We start from the raw sequence: 20,747 nt of genomic DNA on the forward strand, positions 1-20,747 counted from the left end.
CCTCTGCACAGCAAAGGGAAACACTCAACATAGTGAAAAGACAATCTATAAAATGAGAGAATATGTTCGTAAACCAAACCTGATAAGGTGTTAAAATCTGAAATACCAAAATTTATAAGGAACTCAACAGCAACAAATGACCTGATTAAAAAATGGGCCAAAGACCTGAATAGACATTTCTCAGAAAAGACATACAAATAGCCAACAGGTATATTTTTTAAGTGCTCAACATCACTAATCATCAGAGAAATGCCGATGAAAACCACAATAAGATACCATTTCATACCTGTTAGAATAGATATTGTCAAAAACATGAAAGATAAATGTTGGTGAGGATGTGGAGAAAAGAGACCCATTGTACACTGTTGGCAGGAATGCAAATTGCTTCAGATACTACAGAAAATAGTGTGGAAGTTTCTAAAAAATTTAAAATAAAACTATCTTATTATCCAGCAATTCCACTATTGAGTATATATCCAAAGGAAATGAAATCAGTATGTCTAAGAGACATCTGCACTCCATGTTCACTGCAGCATTATTCACAATATCCAAGTCATGGAATCAACCTAAGTATTCATCAAAGAATAAATGGATAAAGACAATGTGGTGTGTATACAGAAGGTAATCCTATTCAACCTTTATTAAAAGGAAATCCTGTCATTTGTGACAACATGGATCAACCTGGAGGACATTATGCTAAGTGAAATAAGCCAGCCAGACAAATAAAGGCAAATAGTGCATGATCTCGCTTATGTGTAGAGTCTTAAAAAGTCGAACTTATAAAAGCAGAAAGTAGAATGGTGGTTATCAGGGTCTGGAGGTCTAAGGGAGTTGGGAGATATTGGTCAAAGGATACAAACCTTCAGTTAAACAGGAGGAATAAGTTCAAGAGGTCTATTGTACTGCATGGTGACTATCGTTAATAACAATATATTGTATACTTAAAAATTACTAAGAGAGTTGGTTTTAAGTGTCCTCATCACAAAAAAAATAAGAAGTATGTGAAGTAATGCACGTTAAATAGCTTGATTTAGCCATTCCACAATGTATACACAATTATCAAAACAACATGTTGTACTCTACAGATACAATTTTTATGTCAATTAAAATAAATAATATTTTTTAAAAAGAAAACGTGAGGCTCATAGATGAACAACAGACATCAAAGACTACTAATCTTCTAAAACCTTAAAAGGACAAATAAAGAGTCAGCAAACTTTTTCTGTAAAGGTTCAGAGTATATAATTTAGGCTTTATAGGCCATAAGTCTGTACTGTAACTACTCTACTACAGTAGTGCAAAAGCAGTAATACACAAAACATAATCAAATTAGTGTGGCTGTGTTCTAATAAAGCTTTATTTATGGGGACTGAAAGTTGAATTTCATATAATTTTCGTATGTCACCAAAAACCACTTTTATTTTCCTAATCATTTAAATATGTAAACACTATTCTTAGACAATGGGATGTGCGAAACCATATGGTGGGTCACATTTGGCCTAAAGGCCATAGTTTGCCAACTCTTGAGATACAGAGTCTTTATCTTATGAACATCGAAATGAAGTAAGACCCATATATGCATACAAACTCTAACCAGTCTCTCTTCTCTGATCTCTCCCAAGTCTCTATCCCCAAAGTCAAAACTTGTAAGCGGCTGCCATAGAAGATAAAGAAGAATAACTGCCATAGAAGTTAAAACACTTGGAGCTTTAAAAAACAAACAAAACAAAAATCCAGCAACAATAACAAAAACACTTATGAGAGTCTTGTGTAAAGATGGTAAAGCTGAAATTGGAAAACAACCGTAGAGGACACTTTTCAGTTGTGATCTCATTATGGCTCACCAAAGACTCTTCACATCATTTTGATAAACAATGTGAAAGATTAACCGGCATCCATTCCTTAAATACTTTTGGGAAAATAAAGAATTATGATTCATTTGAACTATTAATGTCAGTTAGTCCTTGCCGCCTTTTTTTAGTTCTGACTTAGCTGAGAAGAGTAATATTAGAAGAGCAATAGTTATAACAAGGAAAAAAATAGAGAATGAACAAACATTTGTAGCCTTTCTTCTGAGGGCATTTTTGGAACACTAGTCATTTGAATATTGAAAGATACGTATATTTAGCTTTTTATTTGTGGACATTTCTAAATATTGCTAATTAACTTTTTCCCATGTCATAAACTTTCTAGAAAACTAAATTTTAAGCTGGATGCTGTGGTGCACACCTACAATCTTAGCTACTTGAGAGGCTGAGGCAGGAGATTGCTTGAGTCCAAAGGTTCAAGGCTGCACTACTTTACAATCTGTGAATAGACACTGCACTTCAGCCTGGGCAATACCGCCAGGCCTGCATCTCAAAACAAACAACAAAACCCAACTTCAATTTGCAACAATGTAAGAAAACAAAATGTTATGTCTCATTTAGCTCATTAAGCATATTTCCTCTTCCAGAAAACTGTAAGGAAAATTAATGCCAATTTACTACCTCCATGAGTCTAACACAACAATAGAAAATAATCCTGAAACCAAATTATTCAAGACTTCCACATAACTTTCACAATTTTCCTCAATTGGGCAATCTTTTCCATAGATGGCTTAAAGTAAAATTTTTGAAGTCCTTCCAATTTCCTACTACAAGAAAAGTAGGTTTATATGCTAGGAATAATGCTTATAATTTAATAGTTCTTATTAGGAGCTTGTTATATAGTAGGCATCAGTACTAACAGTACCCAAATAAACTGAATTCAAAGATATTCACAGAGTTAAAACTATTTTGAGGCATGCTTATTACCTGAGAAAGAAGACATGACCATGTTTTCCTTAAGATTCAACACAAATGTACAAAATGTCATGGACTGGATACTTCTAAAGGGGCCACACAGCAGTTGTTAACAATGAAATAAACAACATAAACTCCAAAAGTTTGGGCATTTAACTATTATTTGGGGATCAATAATAAATTAGTTGTTTGTTTCTAAACTCCCCTGATGCTAAGCAAATCCAGACCATCAGCAATCAATCTAAAGACAATGAGTCTACTTGACATCACACAATCTCGTTAATCTTCATCTGTCCTACCACATCCTGTTACTCTTACGCAAAATGAACACTAGAGGATGCAACTTCAACTTCTCTTCACTATCTAAGCAGGAGGTAGGAAAAAGCCTAGGCGACTTAGGGACATCACAAGCAATTATTTCACTCAGCCTAGTGTGCTACATCACAGCGAATGAGTCTGACATGTAAATGTGACATAGCAAGGAGTAAAATAATGAAGTTTTTGAGCTATGTGTCTCACTTTCTTTGCTGAAACACCAGAATCCCCAAGAAACTTTGGCTTTAGTCTCCCCAGAAGACATGAAACTGAAATATTGTCAAAAAGAGACACTAAATATGCACAACACATGGGTAACACAATGATATCAATTTCACTTCTGTGACAGTCCAGGATTTCTCCTTGTTTTAACATACTAACTTAAAATTATCGTAACATAGAGGTTGTGGGGTAACAGGCAACAAGATTGTAAAATATGCTAGCTAATTTAAAAGGCCAAATGCCTGGATTTAATGTAGCCAAAATTATACTATATATATATTTCTTTGACCCTACAATGGTCTTTTTAAAATCAGTTTTAGCCTCAAAACATAAAATGTACTTTAACTCTTTGTCACCTTTTTTATTCCTACTACAGTTTCCTCCAGACAATAAAGATGGTAAAAACTGTGTCTATTTCATAACAGGATGTTGTTGTTTCAATTGTCCTTAAAACTGTTTTGTTTCTACCGGCACATTCACGGCACAGTTTGAACATTATGTGCTAATTACACAAGTGTGGAAACAACTTTATAGTACTATTAAACAATATAAATAATGTTCCACAGTAGTTCTTCAGAGAAAAAGTTAACTGGAAAGGAAATAAGACTTAAAATTTTACTGCATATTCTCTTGTATTTCACAAACTTTAGAGGACTTGACAAGGACATACACTTTTGATATAGTATATATCACCTGAGTAGTAACAAAACTATAGTTTAAAAAAATTCACATTCCACATGGAGTTCTACCTGAAACAGAGATGAATTAAATATTAAACTTTTTTACAATTATCACTAAATACTGAAAGCACTTTCCCCACCATAACTACAGAATATATGCAGCACATTTAGGCAATGGTTCAAAATAAGAGGGAATCAGTGAATAAAAAGAGGGATGTGAGGAAAGTATGGATAAAAGATATATATATATATATATATTTGTGTGTGGTGGGGGAGGAATATAAAGAAAGTGATTTTGTATGAGGGACCCTCTATGGTGGATTCTTGTCCTAGAGTAAAGTAACTGGGTGTTTGAGAGGGAGACGGTGTAGGACAGGTCACAAGGTTCAGACATGTCAAGGATGGTATGTGTGGGTGATAATGGGGTTTGTGAAAGGGAATTTGTGAGGAGAATTTTGAGTGTGATTTAGCTGGCTATGACTGAAGGAAAACTGTTTGTGGTAGACTTTCTAGAAAATGGTCTAGGTGTTAGAGCCAGCTTTGCTTAAGGTATTAATTTGCTAACTTACCAGAATTTTTGCTTTTCAATTCTGTGATTTATTTCTTTTGAAAGCTTCTCAGATTTGTGTAACTCTCTCCTTTAGCTTTTTTGTCAGCTCCTGTGACTTGTTTCTTCTCTGGTTCTGACTGCTGTTATGGCCTGATACTAAAGTGTTTTGCCTCAGAGGTCTACAGGAACACTGTTTCCCCCAAGTATAGCTTGATTTGATGCTCTTGGTTTTTCTTGATATATAAACTTATTTTTAGCTTTTAATATTTGACTCCTATATTGCTTAAAATAGTTTTAAGCCACCTCCATTCCTCTCTGGCCTAAAATATTTAATTGGCTATAAGTCTTTTGACTTGTAAGTTCCCTGGCCAAAGGAAATCCTACAGAAACCTAAAAAACTAATTCAGGCCATGATGGGAAATAGTGAGTTGGACATACTTCACTATGCCACCCCTGCTCTTGGAATTTAGGCCAGGTTCAAAAGGCCTTTCAAAATTATGAAAATAAAATGTTGTCCTTTCCCACAAAGAAAAAAAGAGTTCCTCTGTTTAACCAGACTTAGTCTTAGTAAAAACTTAAAAAGAAAGATCCCCTGATGATCAATTACAACCCAAAATGGAAGGACCCCTATCAGGTATTATTAAGGACCTCCACTGCTATCAAACATCAGAGGATCACTAGCTGGGTACAGCTGTCCAGGATTAAACCTGTTTCTTGTAAGTCCCTGCAGGCATAAGAGGAAGACACCATAAGTAATCCTTACAAACCTCTAGAAGACTTAAAGCTATTATTTCACAAACACACAGATAAATAATGTGATGCTGTGGGTGGGCATAGGAGCATTAAGTTTTCTCTTCCTTCTAATTATAATTTTCTTGTTTAACCTCCTAGTAAAGTTTTTATCTTCTAAAGTCAACATAAAGATGATGCTGGCACAAGGCTTCCAATTCATCTTATCTTCTGACCCAGAAAATGAAAACATCCTGCTGTTGGGCTCCTTACATCAGTATCTGGAGATTTTTACTCCTCCCATGCTAGGCAGTGCCTATGTTTATAAAATCAGCAGGAAGCACTTACAGAAGATAGACCTGTGCCCATCTGCAGCCCTTTAAGATTAAGGAGGAGTTTCTAATCTGAGGCGGGGGATGAGGTAGGAGACCAATAGGACTTGTTTTCTGGTGAAAACTCTGCTGAACAAAACAAGATCTAGTCCAGATGGGGCAAAGTGAAGAAACTGGCCAAAGTCAGCAGATGGCAATAAAAGCGATCTCTAGCAGAGCTCAATGCTCATTGGCATAAGACATTGCCACCAGAACCATGGCAGTAAACAAATATCATGGCAGCGACTCAAAGGTTACCACCCCTTTCCATGGCAGTGACCCAGAAGTTACCCTTTCATAGACTCAATTTGTGTTAACTCACCCTTTAATTTGCATGTAAATGAAAGTAGGCATAAGTGAGTATAAATACAGTTGCCAAAAGCCCATAACTTGCCAACTCTGGGTGCACTGCTTATGAGTCAGCCCTTCACTACAAGGGGCAGTACCAATCAATAAAAGATTGCTGTCTAACACCACCATCAGGCTCTTGAATTCTTTCCTGGGTGTAGCCAAGAACCCTCCTAGGCTATGCCCCAATTCTGGGGCCGGCCTGTCCTGTATCACCCTGATAGAAACATACCTTCTCCCACTTATTCAATCAAATGCTAATCTAGGTGCTACTGTGAAGGGCTTTTGCAGGATCCTGAATCAGCTGACTTCAAGGTCCAGAGATTTTTTCTCAATAAGACTAACCTCATCAGATGAGCGCTCCAGAAAGACAGGGCTTTTCCTGGCAAAGGAAATTTGCAGTGTGACAGGGATAAAACATAATGGAGTTTTCCATTACTGTTTCTGATGGTGGAGGAGGCTGTGTGGCAAGGAATGTGGGTAGTCTCTAGGAGCTGAGAGTGGCTCCTAGCTGACATCAGGTAAGGTAATTCAGTCTTTAGTCCTCAGCCCCAATCACAAGTGAGTTGTGCCACAATCATGTGAGCTTAGAAACATGAACTCCTAATGAGAATGCACTCTAGCCAACACTGTGTTTTCGGTCTTTAGTTTAAATCCTGAGCAGACAAACTAGTCATAAGGTGCCCATCTTCTAACCTAAGAAATGTGAACTAACAAATGGGTGTGAAGCTGCTAAATTTGGGGTAATTTGTTACACAGCAAGAAAACAACAACGCAAGCACTAAACAGGGCAAGTCAGACAACTTGATTTAGAAAAATGCAGTTAAGTTTATTGTAAGCCTTACATCCTACTTCAAGAAATATATCTAATATCGAGGACATCCAACATTAGGAAGTCAAAGAAGGTTATTATCAGATTAGGCTATAGTGACAAAAATCCTAAGACATTTTAGAGCTTATTAACCACAGGGAAACCAGGAAATAAATATCATAAAAATACAATGAATTCTTACCAGGAGAAGATTTTTGATTCAGCACCTTTATTTGTGAAACCAGAGGCAGAATTAGGTAAACTTTAAGGCTCTTTCAGCAGTTTCTACAGTCCTTGTTAAGATACAGTCTTATACTTTATATAGACTTCAGAGATGCCTTAACACCAACCCAGTTTCTATAAATACTGAGAACTCACCTATCTTCTAATAAAATATCGCATCAGTAAGGGAATTTTTTTTTTAAGGTCCAAAGCTTTCCTTCATTTAACCAAAGGATCTTTATCACATAGCAAAATACCTAACCAAAGCAAGGTTTTCTTGCCACATAATAGTTACATTCAAAGGGGTCTTTTTTGAAAATCACATTTTTTAAAACTGAAAGTATGTGTATATGTACACAGGAAGAAAGTAGCTCATGAAGTCATATGCAAGGCAATAATTCTAACAACAACAAAAAAGGGAAACTGGTTCATGCTCTGAGAGCAAATGTTTACTCAACTTAAATCCTTATAAAATATTACATATTAGATATATGTGAGGCACTTAAATTACTGAACTCCTTTATTAAATTATGACCTAGGGAAAAAGTGGTAGTAACAGTTTAAAAGGATTGGCTTTTGCTATAAAGACACATGCACACGTATGTTTATTGCGGCACTATTTACAATAGCAAAGACTTGGAATCAACCCAAATGTCCATCAGTGACAGACTGGATTAAGAAAATGTGGCACATATACACCATGGAATACTATGCAGCCATAAAAAAGGATGAGTTCGTGTCCTTTGTAGGGACATGGATGCAGCTGGAAACCATCATTCTCAGCAAACTATCGCAAGAACAGAAAACCAAACACCGCATGTTCTCACTCATAGATGGGAATTGAACAATGACATCACTTGGACACAGAAAGGGGAACATCACACACCGGGGCCTATTGTGGGGAGGGGGGAGGGTGGAGGGATGGCATTGGGAGTTCTACCTGATGTAAATGATGAGTCGATGGGTGCTGATGAGTTGATGGGTGCAGCACATGTATACATATGTAACAAACCTGCATGTTCTGCACATGTACCCTAGAACTTAAAGTATAATAAAAATAAATAAATAAATAAATAAAGGATTGGCTTTGCACCTATACTACTTAATTTAATGTAACAGCCTGAGTAACTTCTTTAAAAAAATAGAAGAATCCATTATTTTTATTCTAATTGCTTTAAAAACAACAATCAGGACAGTACTTCTTCAAAGTTACTGTGTTGATGGTAACTGGAGTCTAACTAGTACTTGCTAAATAGCTAGAATGTACCTTCATATAGATGAAAATGTTGAAAACTCTGGAAGAATAAATTAGATGAAACAAAGAATTCCAAAGAAATCTAAAACTTCAATTCTCTAGAGAAATATGTTATAAGTAAGATACAAGATGGGGGAGTAGATATTGAAGAGTTATGAATCACAAGAAATGGTCCTTACTGAACCATAAGAAATAAAAATGTAAATAAAAGCTTTCCTTTGTTCTCTTAATTTCCTTTAGTTTAAGATCCTTTGTAGGACAGCTCTCTGGGTGGTCTTGGAATGACCCAGTTCTCTCTTCCCCCTCATAGCTCTCAAGAATAACTGTAGCATGTGCAGGAAATGCAACATCCTGAGACAGAGAGGGACTGGTTGGAACAGCCCAGGTTCTACTCCAGTCCTCCCCTAGAAACTCCAACACTTTAGCCCAGTGAGTCTCACATCCTCAGTGTATAAAACCCAGAACAGGGTGCCTTCCAGAGGCCCTCAGCTGCAGTGCAAGTGGGGCAGATGCAGTCAAGATTCCATTCACCCTGGGCAGCTTTCCTGAATCTTGAGAGACTGGCTTGCAATGAATCCTAGGCTTCTGTTGTATCTTGCTGCCTATCTGTAAGTGGTAAACTTGCTTCGTATAACTTGTATGCAAGAATGTTCTGTCTTACCAGACTCAGACAAAATGGTAACCAGTCCACAGTGAACCTGCTTCACATTCTTCAATATCCTCTAAATGAAATACCGATTAGAAAGTAATTTGACAAAAACAAAAACCTGATAAAATCAAACGAACCAGTTCTTGATTTTATAATATCCACAATGCCTTCTCTCTTACCTTGTCTATCCTATCTGGGCGGTTAGTAGCTGCCAAAATGGTCACATCCTTTAGCTGTTCAATCCCATCCATTTCTGTTAAGAGCTGAGCCAAAACACGATCAGCCACATTCCCAGCACCTAAAGAACTGATTTTGAAAATACAGTTTAAAAAATATCTTTAACCTATCTTCAAATACTATATCTATTAATTTTTAAAGGTTCTGTAGTCTATAACAAGAAAAACCATGTCTATTTTCAAATATGAAGTATGCCTTTGTGACTTTATTTACTGTATTATCATATCCCAAAACAAACTGTATTCAAATCATTTATTTTCCTCTATCATCAACCATGTTCATTTTCATTCCAAAACTAAAATATTTAAATAAATGTCAGAAATAAAAGCACTGAAAAATAAGATATAAGATTATTTAAAATAGTTCATCAAATACATAAAGAATTGTTCAATCAATGTTTATATTCTGCATGGTAAATATGTTGACAGAAATTAGGAATAAAAAACTGAGTAAGATGCAAACTCATTCCTCTCATGAAACCTAAAGTCTATGTGAAATAAAAAACTCATTACACATCCATAACAACCAGGATATTTCTCATGTTTCTTCATAAATATTAAGAATATTTTTAAAATACATCAGAAGGTAGGTAATCACCACAATCCCCATTTTTTGAGAAATAGGCAAAGAAAGCATGCTAGGTTTTTTCCATTGGTTTATGTATCAAGTTAATTACAAAGCCAGTTCTAAACACACTATCCTTTATTTTAACTTCATGTCCTTTGACCACAAAAAAATTACTAAAGTTTTTAAGAAATAAACTTGGGCCAGGCGCAGTGGCTCATGCCTGTAAACCTTTGGGAGGTCAAGGCAGGTGGGTCACTTGAGGCCAGGAGTTCAAGATCAGCCTGGCCAACATGGCCAAACCCCATCTCTACTAAAAAAAAAATTAAAAAAATTAGTCAGGTGTGGTGGCATGCACATGTAATCCCAGCTATTCAGGAGGCCGCGGCATGAGAATATCTTGAACCTGGGAGGTGGAGGTTGCAGTAGGCAGAGATCATGCCACTGCACTCCAGCCTGGGGAACAGAGTGAGATTCTGTCCCCACCCCTCCCCCAAAAAAGAAGCAAACTCAACAGATCCTACTAATGAACAAAACCCTGTATGACACAATCAAAATGTGCAAAACAATTCTCATTAGCAATAGCTTAGATTTCCTCCAAGACCAATTGGAATTGATAAATATGTAATAAAGAACTGAGTGGACAACTATAGAGTAACACAGCATTGTAAGTGTATTAAACATGTAAATTCAATCAGATGCACTTAAGTGGAAGAGGACGTAAAGTAGAAGAAGACACACACCCAATAGCTTTGTTAGCACCTGTGACAAAGAAGGGTACCTCAGTATAATCATCATGTAATATATTTAATAATAAGGTAATCAGCACCTCTAAATGACAGTATTTAGACCTCAACATGCATTATAAGTTCAAAAATTTGACTTAGTGCATCCACAGGAGAGTAGCTGCTAACTCACACTAATCAAATGCACACGAGGTAGTCATACAAATCACTATGCTAATTTATTAATTTACATGGTTTTCTCCAGTATTTAAAATATATGGGACTAAAGAGTACTTGCAAAGTCAATGAGAACTGTTTCGGGCACTAATTCTTGCAAGTAGCTACTCTGTCAGTACACAAATTTGCTAATTTGACTGTACGTAAGAATAAACATTGAACACTATAAACAAATGGATTCTATGTCTGTATTAGACCGTTCTCACACTGCTATAAAGAACTACCTGAGACTGGGTAATTTATGAAAAGAACAGTATTTAATTGATTCACAATTCCACTTAACAGCAAGCATGACCGGGAGACCTCAGGAAACTAACAATTATGGCTGAAGGAGAAGCAGCAGCAAGGACTTTCTTCACATGGCAGGAGGAAAGAGAGAGAGAGCAAGAAGGGGTAAGTGCCACACACTTTTAAATCATCAGATCTCATAAGATCTCACTCACTATCATGAGAACTGCAAGGCGGAAATCTGCCCCCATGATCCAATCACCTCCCACCATGAGGATCTTCTTAGATCCTCCAACATACAGGGATTACAATTTGATGTGAGATCTGGGTGGAGACCCAGAGCCAAACACTATCAACACCCTTCAAAAGATTCTCCATAATATAACTTTTCCACATGAGAGTTTAACTGTCAAGTAGAAACACAGTTGGCAAAAGCTTTAGGAGGTCTTTCATAATTACTACAAGCATAGTAAATATTTCAGGCTGCCAATAAATTACATCAGAGGCCTTTAATTGTATCTACTCTGAGAATCACTTGTGATTCTATACCAGAAAAAACTCAGGAAGGCGATATGGACTGGTCTCAGGAGAGTCAAGGTGGGCTGTCATAAGAAAGATGGTTTCTAAGGTAAAACCTAAAAACTTGGTGGGTATCAGGCAAACAAAGGGTGAAAGGAGGGAAAGAGAGAGAACACAGGATACTAAAAACTGGATAAAGTGCACAATGGCTCAGCATAACAGTAAAGTGAAAACATAAAAGATAGTATAGAAAAATAAACCAAGGCTGAATAACAAAGACCTTGTTATCCAAATCACGGAGTTTGGATTTTACGCTACGGTTAATGAGATGTTTCAACTACAGACATGACCTAATCACATCTGTGTTTTTGAGAAACACCATGGTTGCTTGCAGTGTAGAGAAGAGACAATAAAAGGACAGTATTGGTCCAATTTCTGGCCCAGAATGTTAAGAGCTTGGAAGTCTTCACTCTGTCCTAAGAGTAAGTAAAAAGCTGAACAAACTGAAAAACCAACTCTTCTTAGATCCATCATATTAGTAAGGTCACAGGGCAAATCATTGCCCCCAAAATTGGACAGACAACCCAGGTACAGAAAATCACAACTTTCTGGAGCAGAAACCCACAAAGAGAAACCTCCATGAGAGCCAGTGCCAGGGTAGGAAAACCGGAAATGTAATTAACAAACTGCTGGGGGTTCAGTGTTTGACAAGTCTGAGAGTCGTAGAGCGGGGTCCCTCACACATTTGTGAGTTTTATCTTCAGGAACTACACCAGCTTCTCACAGTGAAGATCTGAGAAAAATCCCCCTGTGCTTCAGGCAGGGGGAAGGAAAAATACCCATTGTGAAATACACTAGAGCACTCTCTTCTTAAAAAGGACTGCTCCTCAAGAGAAAATGTTTTCCCAGAGCTTATGTTATTGAGGTTTTATTAGAGACCAACTGACCCAGAAGAAGAGAAATACCCAACTTTAGCCCTCTCTAGCCTTTCCTATGGGAGAACGAAAATAAAAAACTCCAGCTCCGTCTACCCATCCTGTCCCACCTAAGGGGAGAAAACTGTGAAGTTCACAGTCCAAGACAAACTAAAAGACTGAGACCTAATCATAGGACCATGGAACTCTCCTTCAAATACTCTTCCCAACACCTTACCATTATATCACTAAAGCCCCATTTACTGCAGTTCATTTTATCCTGTATATCATGTCTGGCTATCAAAGAAAGATTACAAGGCCTACTAAGAGGGAAATACCACAGTTTGAAGAAATTGAGTACACATCAAAACCAAAGTCAAATGTGGCAGAAGCACTAGAAGTATCAGACCAGCAATTTTTTTAAAAACTATGATTAACATGTTAAGGATTCTAATGGACAAAGTAGACAATAAGTAAGAAACGATGAGTAATGTAAGCAGAGAGATGGAAATTCTAAGTGAGAATCAAAAAGAAATGCTATCAAAAAGAAATGCTAGAGATTAAAAGCACTGTAACAGAAATACAGATTACATCTGATGGGCTCATTAGTCAACTGGAAACAGCTGAGGAAAGAATCGCTGCACTTAAGGATATGTATATACAAACTTCCAAAACTGAAATGCAAGGATAAAGAAAGCTTTATAAAAACAAAATACTGGACTAGATTTAAAAAACAATAATAAAACCACACAGAGAACAGAACTAATATTTGAAGAAATATTCACTGAGAATTTCCCCAGATTAATGTCAGATACACATCCAGGAAGCCCAGGGAACACCGAGCAGAATAAATGTAAAAACAAACAAACAAACAAAAAAAGCTACACATAGGCAGAAAATCAAAGATTTTTCAAAAACCTTTAAGAAGTCACATGTCAAGGGGTGGGGACCACCTTACTTAAAGAGCAAGAATTACATTAACTTCTCCTCAGAAACCATGTGAGCAAAAAGAAAGTGAAATGAAATATTTAAATTATTGAGAGAAAAAACCCACCAATGTATAATTTTATATCCTGCAAAAACATCCTTCAAAAGTGAAGGAGAAAAATTTTTTCAAATAAAAGTAAGGAATTTGTTGCCAGTAGACGTGCCTTGCAAGAAATGTTTAAAGTTCTTCAGAAAGAAGAAAACTAATATAGGTCAGAAATTTTGATCTATATAAAGAAAGAGAAAGAAGAAATGAAGATAAAAACTTTAATTTTTCCTACTTTTAACTGATCTAACAAAAGTTTGTTTAAAACAAGAACAACAACGTATTTGATACCTATAGTTTGTGGACAAGTGAAATGAATGACAAAAATGATACAAGGGACATGGGAAGGATAACTTAGGAATATTTTGTTCTTTTTTTTTTTTTTTTTTTTGAGACGGAGTCTCGCTCTGTCGCCCAGGCTGGAGTGCAGTGGCGCGATCTCGGCTCACTGCAAGCTCCGCCTCCCGGGTTCACGCCATTCTCCTGCCTCAGCCTCCCGAGTAGCTGGGACTACAGGCGCCCACAACCGCGCCCGGCTAATTTTTTGTATTTTTAGTAGAGACGGGGTTTCACCGTGGTCTCGATCTCCTGACCTTGTGATCCGCCTGCCTCGGCCTCCCAAAGTGCTGGGATTACAGGCTTGAGCCACCGCGCCCAGCCTGGAATATTTTGTTCTTATAAGGTACTTGCACTACCTGTGAAGTGAACAGGGCTATTTGAAAGTAGAAATATATTGCAAAACTTAGGGTTAACAACTGAAAAACAAACAAAAAAACCCAAAAACCTTTACAGTCTAAGAAAAGAGATAAAATAACATAAAATGCTCAATTAAAGCCATGAAAGAGAAGAAGAAGAAATGGGAATGAAGAACAAGGGCAACTAATAGAAAACAGTAACAAATATGGTAGATATTAATCCAACCATATCAATAATCACTTTACACATCAATGGCCTAAATGTACCAATTAAAGAACAGAGATTGAATGAATAAAAAAAAGAGACCTAACTATATATTGTTTACAAGAAACCCACTTTACCATAAAAAACAAATATAGTTTAAAAATAAAAGAATGAAGAGAGACGTACAATGCTAACACTAAACCAAAGAAAGCTGGATTGGCTACATTGATTCCAGACACAGCAGACTTCAAGCATGCAAAATTCTCAGAGACCAAAAGGGGTATTATATAATGATAAAGGGGTAAACTGTCTAAGAAGACAGAACAATCCTTAACGTGTATTCATCTAATAACAAATCAGCAAAACATGTGAGGCAAAAACTAATAGAACTACAAGGAGAAGCAGATGAATACGCTATTATAGCTGAAAACTTCAACATCCCTTTATTAGAAATAGATCCAACAGGCAAAAAAAAAAAAAAAAAAAAAAAATTAGTAAGAACATAGTTGAACTAAATAGCAATTCAACTGGATATAACTTATATCTATAAACAGCCAACACATTCTTCATAAACTCAGAACATTCACTAAGACAGACCACATTCTTGTCCATACAACACACATGAACAAATTTAAAAGAAATCATAGAATGTCTGCTTTCAGACCAAAATAGAATTAAACTAAAAGTTAACAGCAAACAGCTAAAAAACAAAAATTCCAAAATACTTAAATACTGAACAACACACTTGTAATACATAGGACAAAAAAGAAACTTCAAGAGAAATTTAAAAAAATTTTTAGGCCAGGTGCAGTAGCTCACGCCTGTAATCTCAGAACTTTGGGAGGCCAAGGTGGGAGGATTTCTTGAAGCCAGGAGTTCGAGACCTGCTTTAGCAAAAGAGTGAGACCCCATCTCCATAAAAAATAAAATAAATGCAGCTGAGCATGGTGATGCATGTCTGTAGTTGTAGCTAGTTGGGAGGCTGAGACAGGAGGATCACTCGAGCCAGGGAGGTTGAGGCTTTAGTGAGCTGTGATTGCACAACTACACTGTGTGTGGACAACAGAGTAAGACCCTGTCTGTCTCTCTTTCTCTCTCTCTCTCTCTAAATATATACACACACACACACACACACGCACACATTGATTCATACACTATTTAGTTTTATAGATCTATATCTATAAATATATAGAAAAAGAAATAGAACTTATCAAAGTTCTATTGTCTATAAATATATAAAGAAAATAGAACTTATCAAAATTTATCGATGCAGAGAAAGCAGTACTTAAAGCAAAACTTACTGTATTGAATGTATATATTAGAGAAGAAGATCTAAAATCAATACTAAGCTTCCACCTTAAGCAACCAGAAGAGCAAACTAAAATAAGCAGAATGAAAGAAATAATAAAAATTTGAGCAGAAATCAATGAAATCTAAAATAGGAAGTAAAAAGAGAAAAAAACAATGAAACTAAAAGTTGGATCTTTCAGAGAATCAATAAAATCAATAAGCCTCTATCCAGGCTATCTAAGAAAAAAAGAGAAAAGACATAAATTCCTAATATCAGATATGACAGAGGACACATCACTACAGATCTTATACATACTAAAAGGATAATTGTAAAAAACGAAGACATCCTATGCCCCAAAATTTGATAACCTAGATGAAATGAATAAATTCCTTTAAAAAATTCAATCTGCCAAAACCCACACAAGAATAGACAAATTGAATAGGCCTGTGTCTGTTAAAGAAATTAAATAAATAATTAATAACCTTTCAAAACAGAAAGCACAAAACCCAGATAGTTTCCTGGTGAATTCAACCAAACATTTAAGGACAAAGTTATACCAGCTCTCTAATCCCTTTTAGAAAACAGAAGCAGAGGGAATACTTCCTAACTCATTCTATGAAGCCACAATTAGACAAATACCAAAACCAAACAAAGATATCACAAAAAAAGAAAACTACACACAAATATTGCCCATAAGCATAGATGCAACAATCCTCAACAAAATCTTACCAAATCAAATCCAGCAACATGTAAAAATAATTATGAGGTGGGAGGATTACATTAGCCCAGGAGTTCAAGAATGCAGTGAGCTATGATTGTGCCAGTACACTCCAGCTTGGGCGACAGACTGAGACCCTGTCTCTTAAAAAAAAAATACAAAGAAAAAAAGAATAATTATATGCCATAACCAAGTGGGATTTATTCCAGGTACACAAGGCTAGTTTAACATTTGAAAATATTACATTACAATTGATGTTACAACTGATGTAACATTACATCCATTAATTTAATCCATCACATCAACAGACTGAGGAAAAAAAAAATCTCATAATTATATAAATAGATGAAGAAAATATTTGACACAAAATTCAATACCCATTATTGGTTTAAAAAAAAAAAAAAAAAAAAAACCTCTCGGCAAACTAGGAATAGAGCCGAATTTCCTCAATTTGATAAGGAACAGCTACAAAAAACCTACAGCTAACATCATACTTAATGGTGAGAAATTAGAAGCTTTCCTGCTATGATTAAGAACAAGACAAGGATTAAAAAGTGTTTCAAATTAAAAACACACTATTTAAAAACCACATTATCGTTTACATTAGCACCACAAAAAACTGAGTTATAACTCTAACAAAATTTGTACAAAATCTGTATGAGAAAAAATACAAACACTAATGAAAGAAAAATGGAGAAAATCTAAATAAGTGAAGAGATATTCCACACTCATGGAAAGATTCAACACTGTTAATATGTCAATTCTTTTCAACTTGATCCATAGATTCAGTGCAATCCCAACCAAAATCCCAACAAATTATTGTGTGAATATTGACAAACCCATTATAAAGTTTATACTGAAAGCCAAAAGATCCAGAATAGCTAATTCAATATTGAAGGAAAAGAACAAAGTTGCAGGACTGACAGTATCCAAATTCAAGACTACCTATAAAGCGAAGTAATCAAAACAGTGTGGTACTGGCAAAAAAAAAAAAAGAGAGAGAGAAAGACAAAGTGATCAACAGAACAGAACAGAGAGCCTAGAAATAGACCCACATAAATACGGCTGGCTGATCTTTGGCATAGTAGCAAAGGCAATACAAGGGAGCAAAGATGGTCCTTTTAACAAATGATGCTGGAACAAGTGTACATCCGTATGCAAAAAAAATGAATCTAGACACACCCCTTACACTTATTCCAAAAACTGACTCGGAGTGGATTACAGACCTACATGTAAAACATAAACTATAAAACACCTAGAAGACAGCATAAGAGAAAACCAAGATGACCTTGGGTATGGAAATGACTATTTAGGTACAATGGCAATGACATCCTCCACAAATAAAACAACTGATAAACTGGTCATTATTAAAACAAAAACCTTGTGCTCTGTAAAAGACAACATCAAGAAAATGAGAAGGCAAGCCACAGACTGGGAGAAAATATCTGTGAAAGACATCTGATAAAGACTGTTATCCAAAACATACAAGTAATTCTTAAAACTCGACAAGCAAACAAGCAGATTAAAAAATGGGCCAAAAACTGAACAAACACTTCACCAAAGAAAATAGGCAAACAACAAGAATATGAAAAGATGGTCAACATCATATATCATTAGGGAATGGCAAATACAAACAGTAAAATACCATTACGCATCCATTAGAATGGCCCAAATCAGGAAATTTGCCAACACCAAAGGCTGATTAAGCTGTGGAGCAACAGAAACTTTCATTCACTGCTGATGGGAATACAAAATGGTACAACCACTCTGGAAGATAGTTTGGAAGTTCCAAAAATAAACTCTCAGAAAACTAAAAATACTCTTACCATAGGTTCCAGCAATTGCATTCCGGAATATTTATCAAAAGGAATAGAAAACTTATGTCCACACAAAAACTTGCACACAGATGTTCCTAGAAGCTTTATTCACAGTTTTCATAACTTGGAAGCAACCAAGATGTCCTTCAATAGGTGAATGGGTGAACTGTGGTAGGTCCGGACAACGGAATATTATTCTATGCTAAAAGGAAATCAGCTACCAAGTTATGAGAAGGCATGGAGGAATATTAAATGCATACTACTACATGAAAGAATCCAATCTGGAAAAACTACATATTGCATTACTCCAACTATAGGAACACTGCATAGGAATGTATAGGACATTCCAAGAGACAAAACTACGTAGACATAAAAGGATCAGTTGCCAGGTGTTAGGGAGGAGGCAGAGATGAATAGGGATGGCACAAAGGATTTTTAATGCAGTGGAACTATTCTGTACTACAGTTTAATGGCGGATATATGTTATTACACATTCATCCAAACCCCACAATATATACAACATCAAGAGTTAACCCTAATGTTTACTATGGACTTTGGGTGAAAATATTGTGTCAATGTAGGTTTATAGATTGTAACAAATGTTATCACTGTCCCACAGGATGTTAATAGTTGGGGAGGCTGTGTGTTTCTGGAGACAGAATATATAAGAGAACTATGTACTTTCCACTCAATGTTGGTGTGAACCTAAAACTACTCTTAAAGAAAACTCTATTTAGAAATAAATAAATAAATTTAAGAGTATTATTGATGTCAGTCGATTAGAAAAATGTTGGAGCAATCCAGGATGGATAGTTAGCTGTCTGAATCAAAATCATGGCAAAAGAGACAAAAGTGGATATATGTGAGAAATATTAAGGAAATACAATCAATAGGGCTAATAAACTAATGTCTCCATGGAGTCACTGGATGGAAAAAACTTTAACTGTAAACATGGTGGGTTGTCCTGTGGGACAACTGGAGATTTAGATATTTAGATTTAGAAAGAGGTATAAAATGTAAATACAAATTGTACCAGTCCTTGTCATAAAGGTGGTACCGGGAGAATGGAAATAGATCACCTAGAAAAAGTATAGCATGAGAAGAAAGGTAAACGTATAATGAACAGAATGTTAATACCAGTATTTTAGGTACAGGAAGTGGTAGAGGAATTAGCAAAGGAGACGGGGTGTGCAATAGTCAGCTGGGGCTGCCAGAGCAAAATAACATAAATCGAGTGGTTATAAACAACAGAAATTATTTTCTCACATTCAGGTGGATGGAAGTCCAAGGTCAGCATGGCAGAATGGGCAAATTCTAGCGAGAGCTCTCTTATTGGCTTGCATGTGGCTGCCTTCTCGCTGTGTCCTCAGATGGCACAGACTGAGTGAAAACACAAACTCAAGAGAGAGCGCTAGCTCTCTGCTATCTCCTGTTATAAAGGCACTAATCCCATCATGTGGGAACTACCCTTATGACTTCATCTAATCCTAATTACCTCCCAAAGGCTTCATCTCTAAATACCATCACATTGGGGGTTATGGCTTTAATATATGAATTTTAGGGATACCAGAGAAGAGGGAAGGAAAACAAGGAATAAAGGGGATAGTGTTTCAAGAAAGTTGGAGTTGGCCAGGTGCGGTGGCTCATGCCTGTAATCCCAGCACTTTGGGAGGCCGAGGCAGGTGGCTCACAAAGTCAGGAGATTGAGACCATCCTGGCTAAGATGGTAAAACCTCATCTCTACTAAAAATATAAAAAATTAGCTGGGTGTGGTGGCATGCGCCTATAGTCCCAGTTACTCATGAGGCTGAAGCAGGAGAATTGCTTGAACCCGGGAAGTGGAGGCTGCAGTAAGCCGAGACCTCGCCACTGCATTCCAGCCTGGGCAAGAAGACTAAAACTGCATCTCAAAAAAAAAAAAAAAAAAAAAAAAAGGCTGGAGTTAACTGTGTCAAATGTTTCTGAGTCAAGTAAAGAAATAAAAAATAACAACTGGATTTATCAATAGGAGGGTTATACTCCTAGCACTGGTGAGGGTTACACATCAACAAAAAAAAATGTTAACCCGACTACACTACTAGATAATACTGACTACACCATTAGAAACCAAAAATTCTTCTAGTTTTTGTGCCCTACCTACAGGAGTTCATGTAACATAACTAAATAGCTCCAAAGGAATGGCCTACTTTCATCAAAAGACAAAATCCTGGGACATGCCACATCTAATTTATGCATGCTATTGCTTGCTTTCCCTTCTAACAGGAGCTACATCCAAATAATGTTAGATCCTATCCTTAATTATATATATCCTCTCTTTTTCTTCCAGTGAATTAGTAAGATGGCCAAGTGTCTTACTGGAAAGTGTGAATGTATTACTTGAGCTTACCAAGAAGTAAAAAAGTAGCTAAGTAAGTTTTATCTCATGTTAGGCAAAGATCATTGTGGCATGGCAGGAGGAAGACTGGAAGAAAAATAAGGGGGATAAATTCATTAGAATGTATAACAATTCATTCAATTCAATTTATTCATTCAACAAACACTAGCTGGCAGGCACTATTTTAGGAAATAGAAATTGGAAGATTAAAGAAGGCTGTCCCTATTCCCTCAAGGAGTGTTGCATAAAGAGAAC

The 20,747-nt window shown here is 36.3% G+C and overlaps 1 protein-coding gene and 1 long non-coding RNA gene across 7 annotated transcripts in view; one reads left to right on the forward strand and one right to left on the reverse strand.

Moving 5' to 3' along the window:
• AFG2A (AFG2 AAA ATPase homolog A) overlaps positions 1-20,747 on the reverse strand; it is a 379,087-nt gene that overhangs the window by 227,988 nt on the left and 130,352 nt on the right. For all 6 annotated transcript variants that reach the window (XM_011748818.3, XM_011748817.3, XM_011748822.2 and 3 more), the window contains one exon: positions 9,115-9,241. In XM_011748818.3, the coding sequence (XP_011747120.2) occupies positions 9,115-9,241 (127 nt within the window). The remainder of the gene's footprint in view (positions 1-9,114; positions 9,242-20,747) is intronic.
• The window catches only part of LOC112427452 (uncharacterized), a 33,175-nt gene that overhangs the window by 2,480 nt on the left and 9,948 nt on the right, over positions 1-20,747 (forward strand). Inside the window, exon 2 of the long non-coding RNA XR_003019026.2 lies at positions 10,984-11,091. This is a non-coding gene — a long non-coding RNA (uncharacterized lncRNA). The remainder of the gene's footprint in view (positions 1-10,983; positions 11,092-20,747) is intronic.

The sequence above is a fragment of the Macaca nemestrina genome, chromosome 3 (assembly GCF_043159975.1).
Source record: "Macaca nemestrina isolate mMacNem1 chromosome 3, mMacNem.hap1, whole genome shotgun sequence".
Classification (NCBI taxonomy): Eukaryota; Metazoa; Chordata; class Mammalia; order Primates; family Cercopithecidae; genus Macaca; species Macaca nemestrina.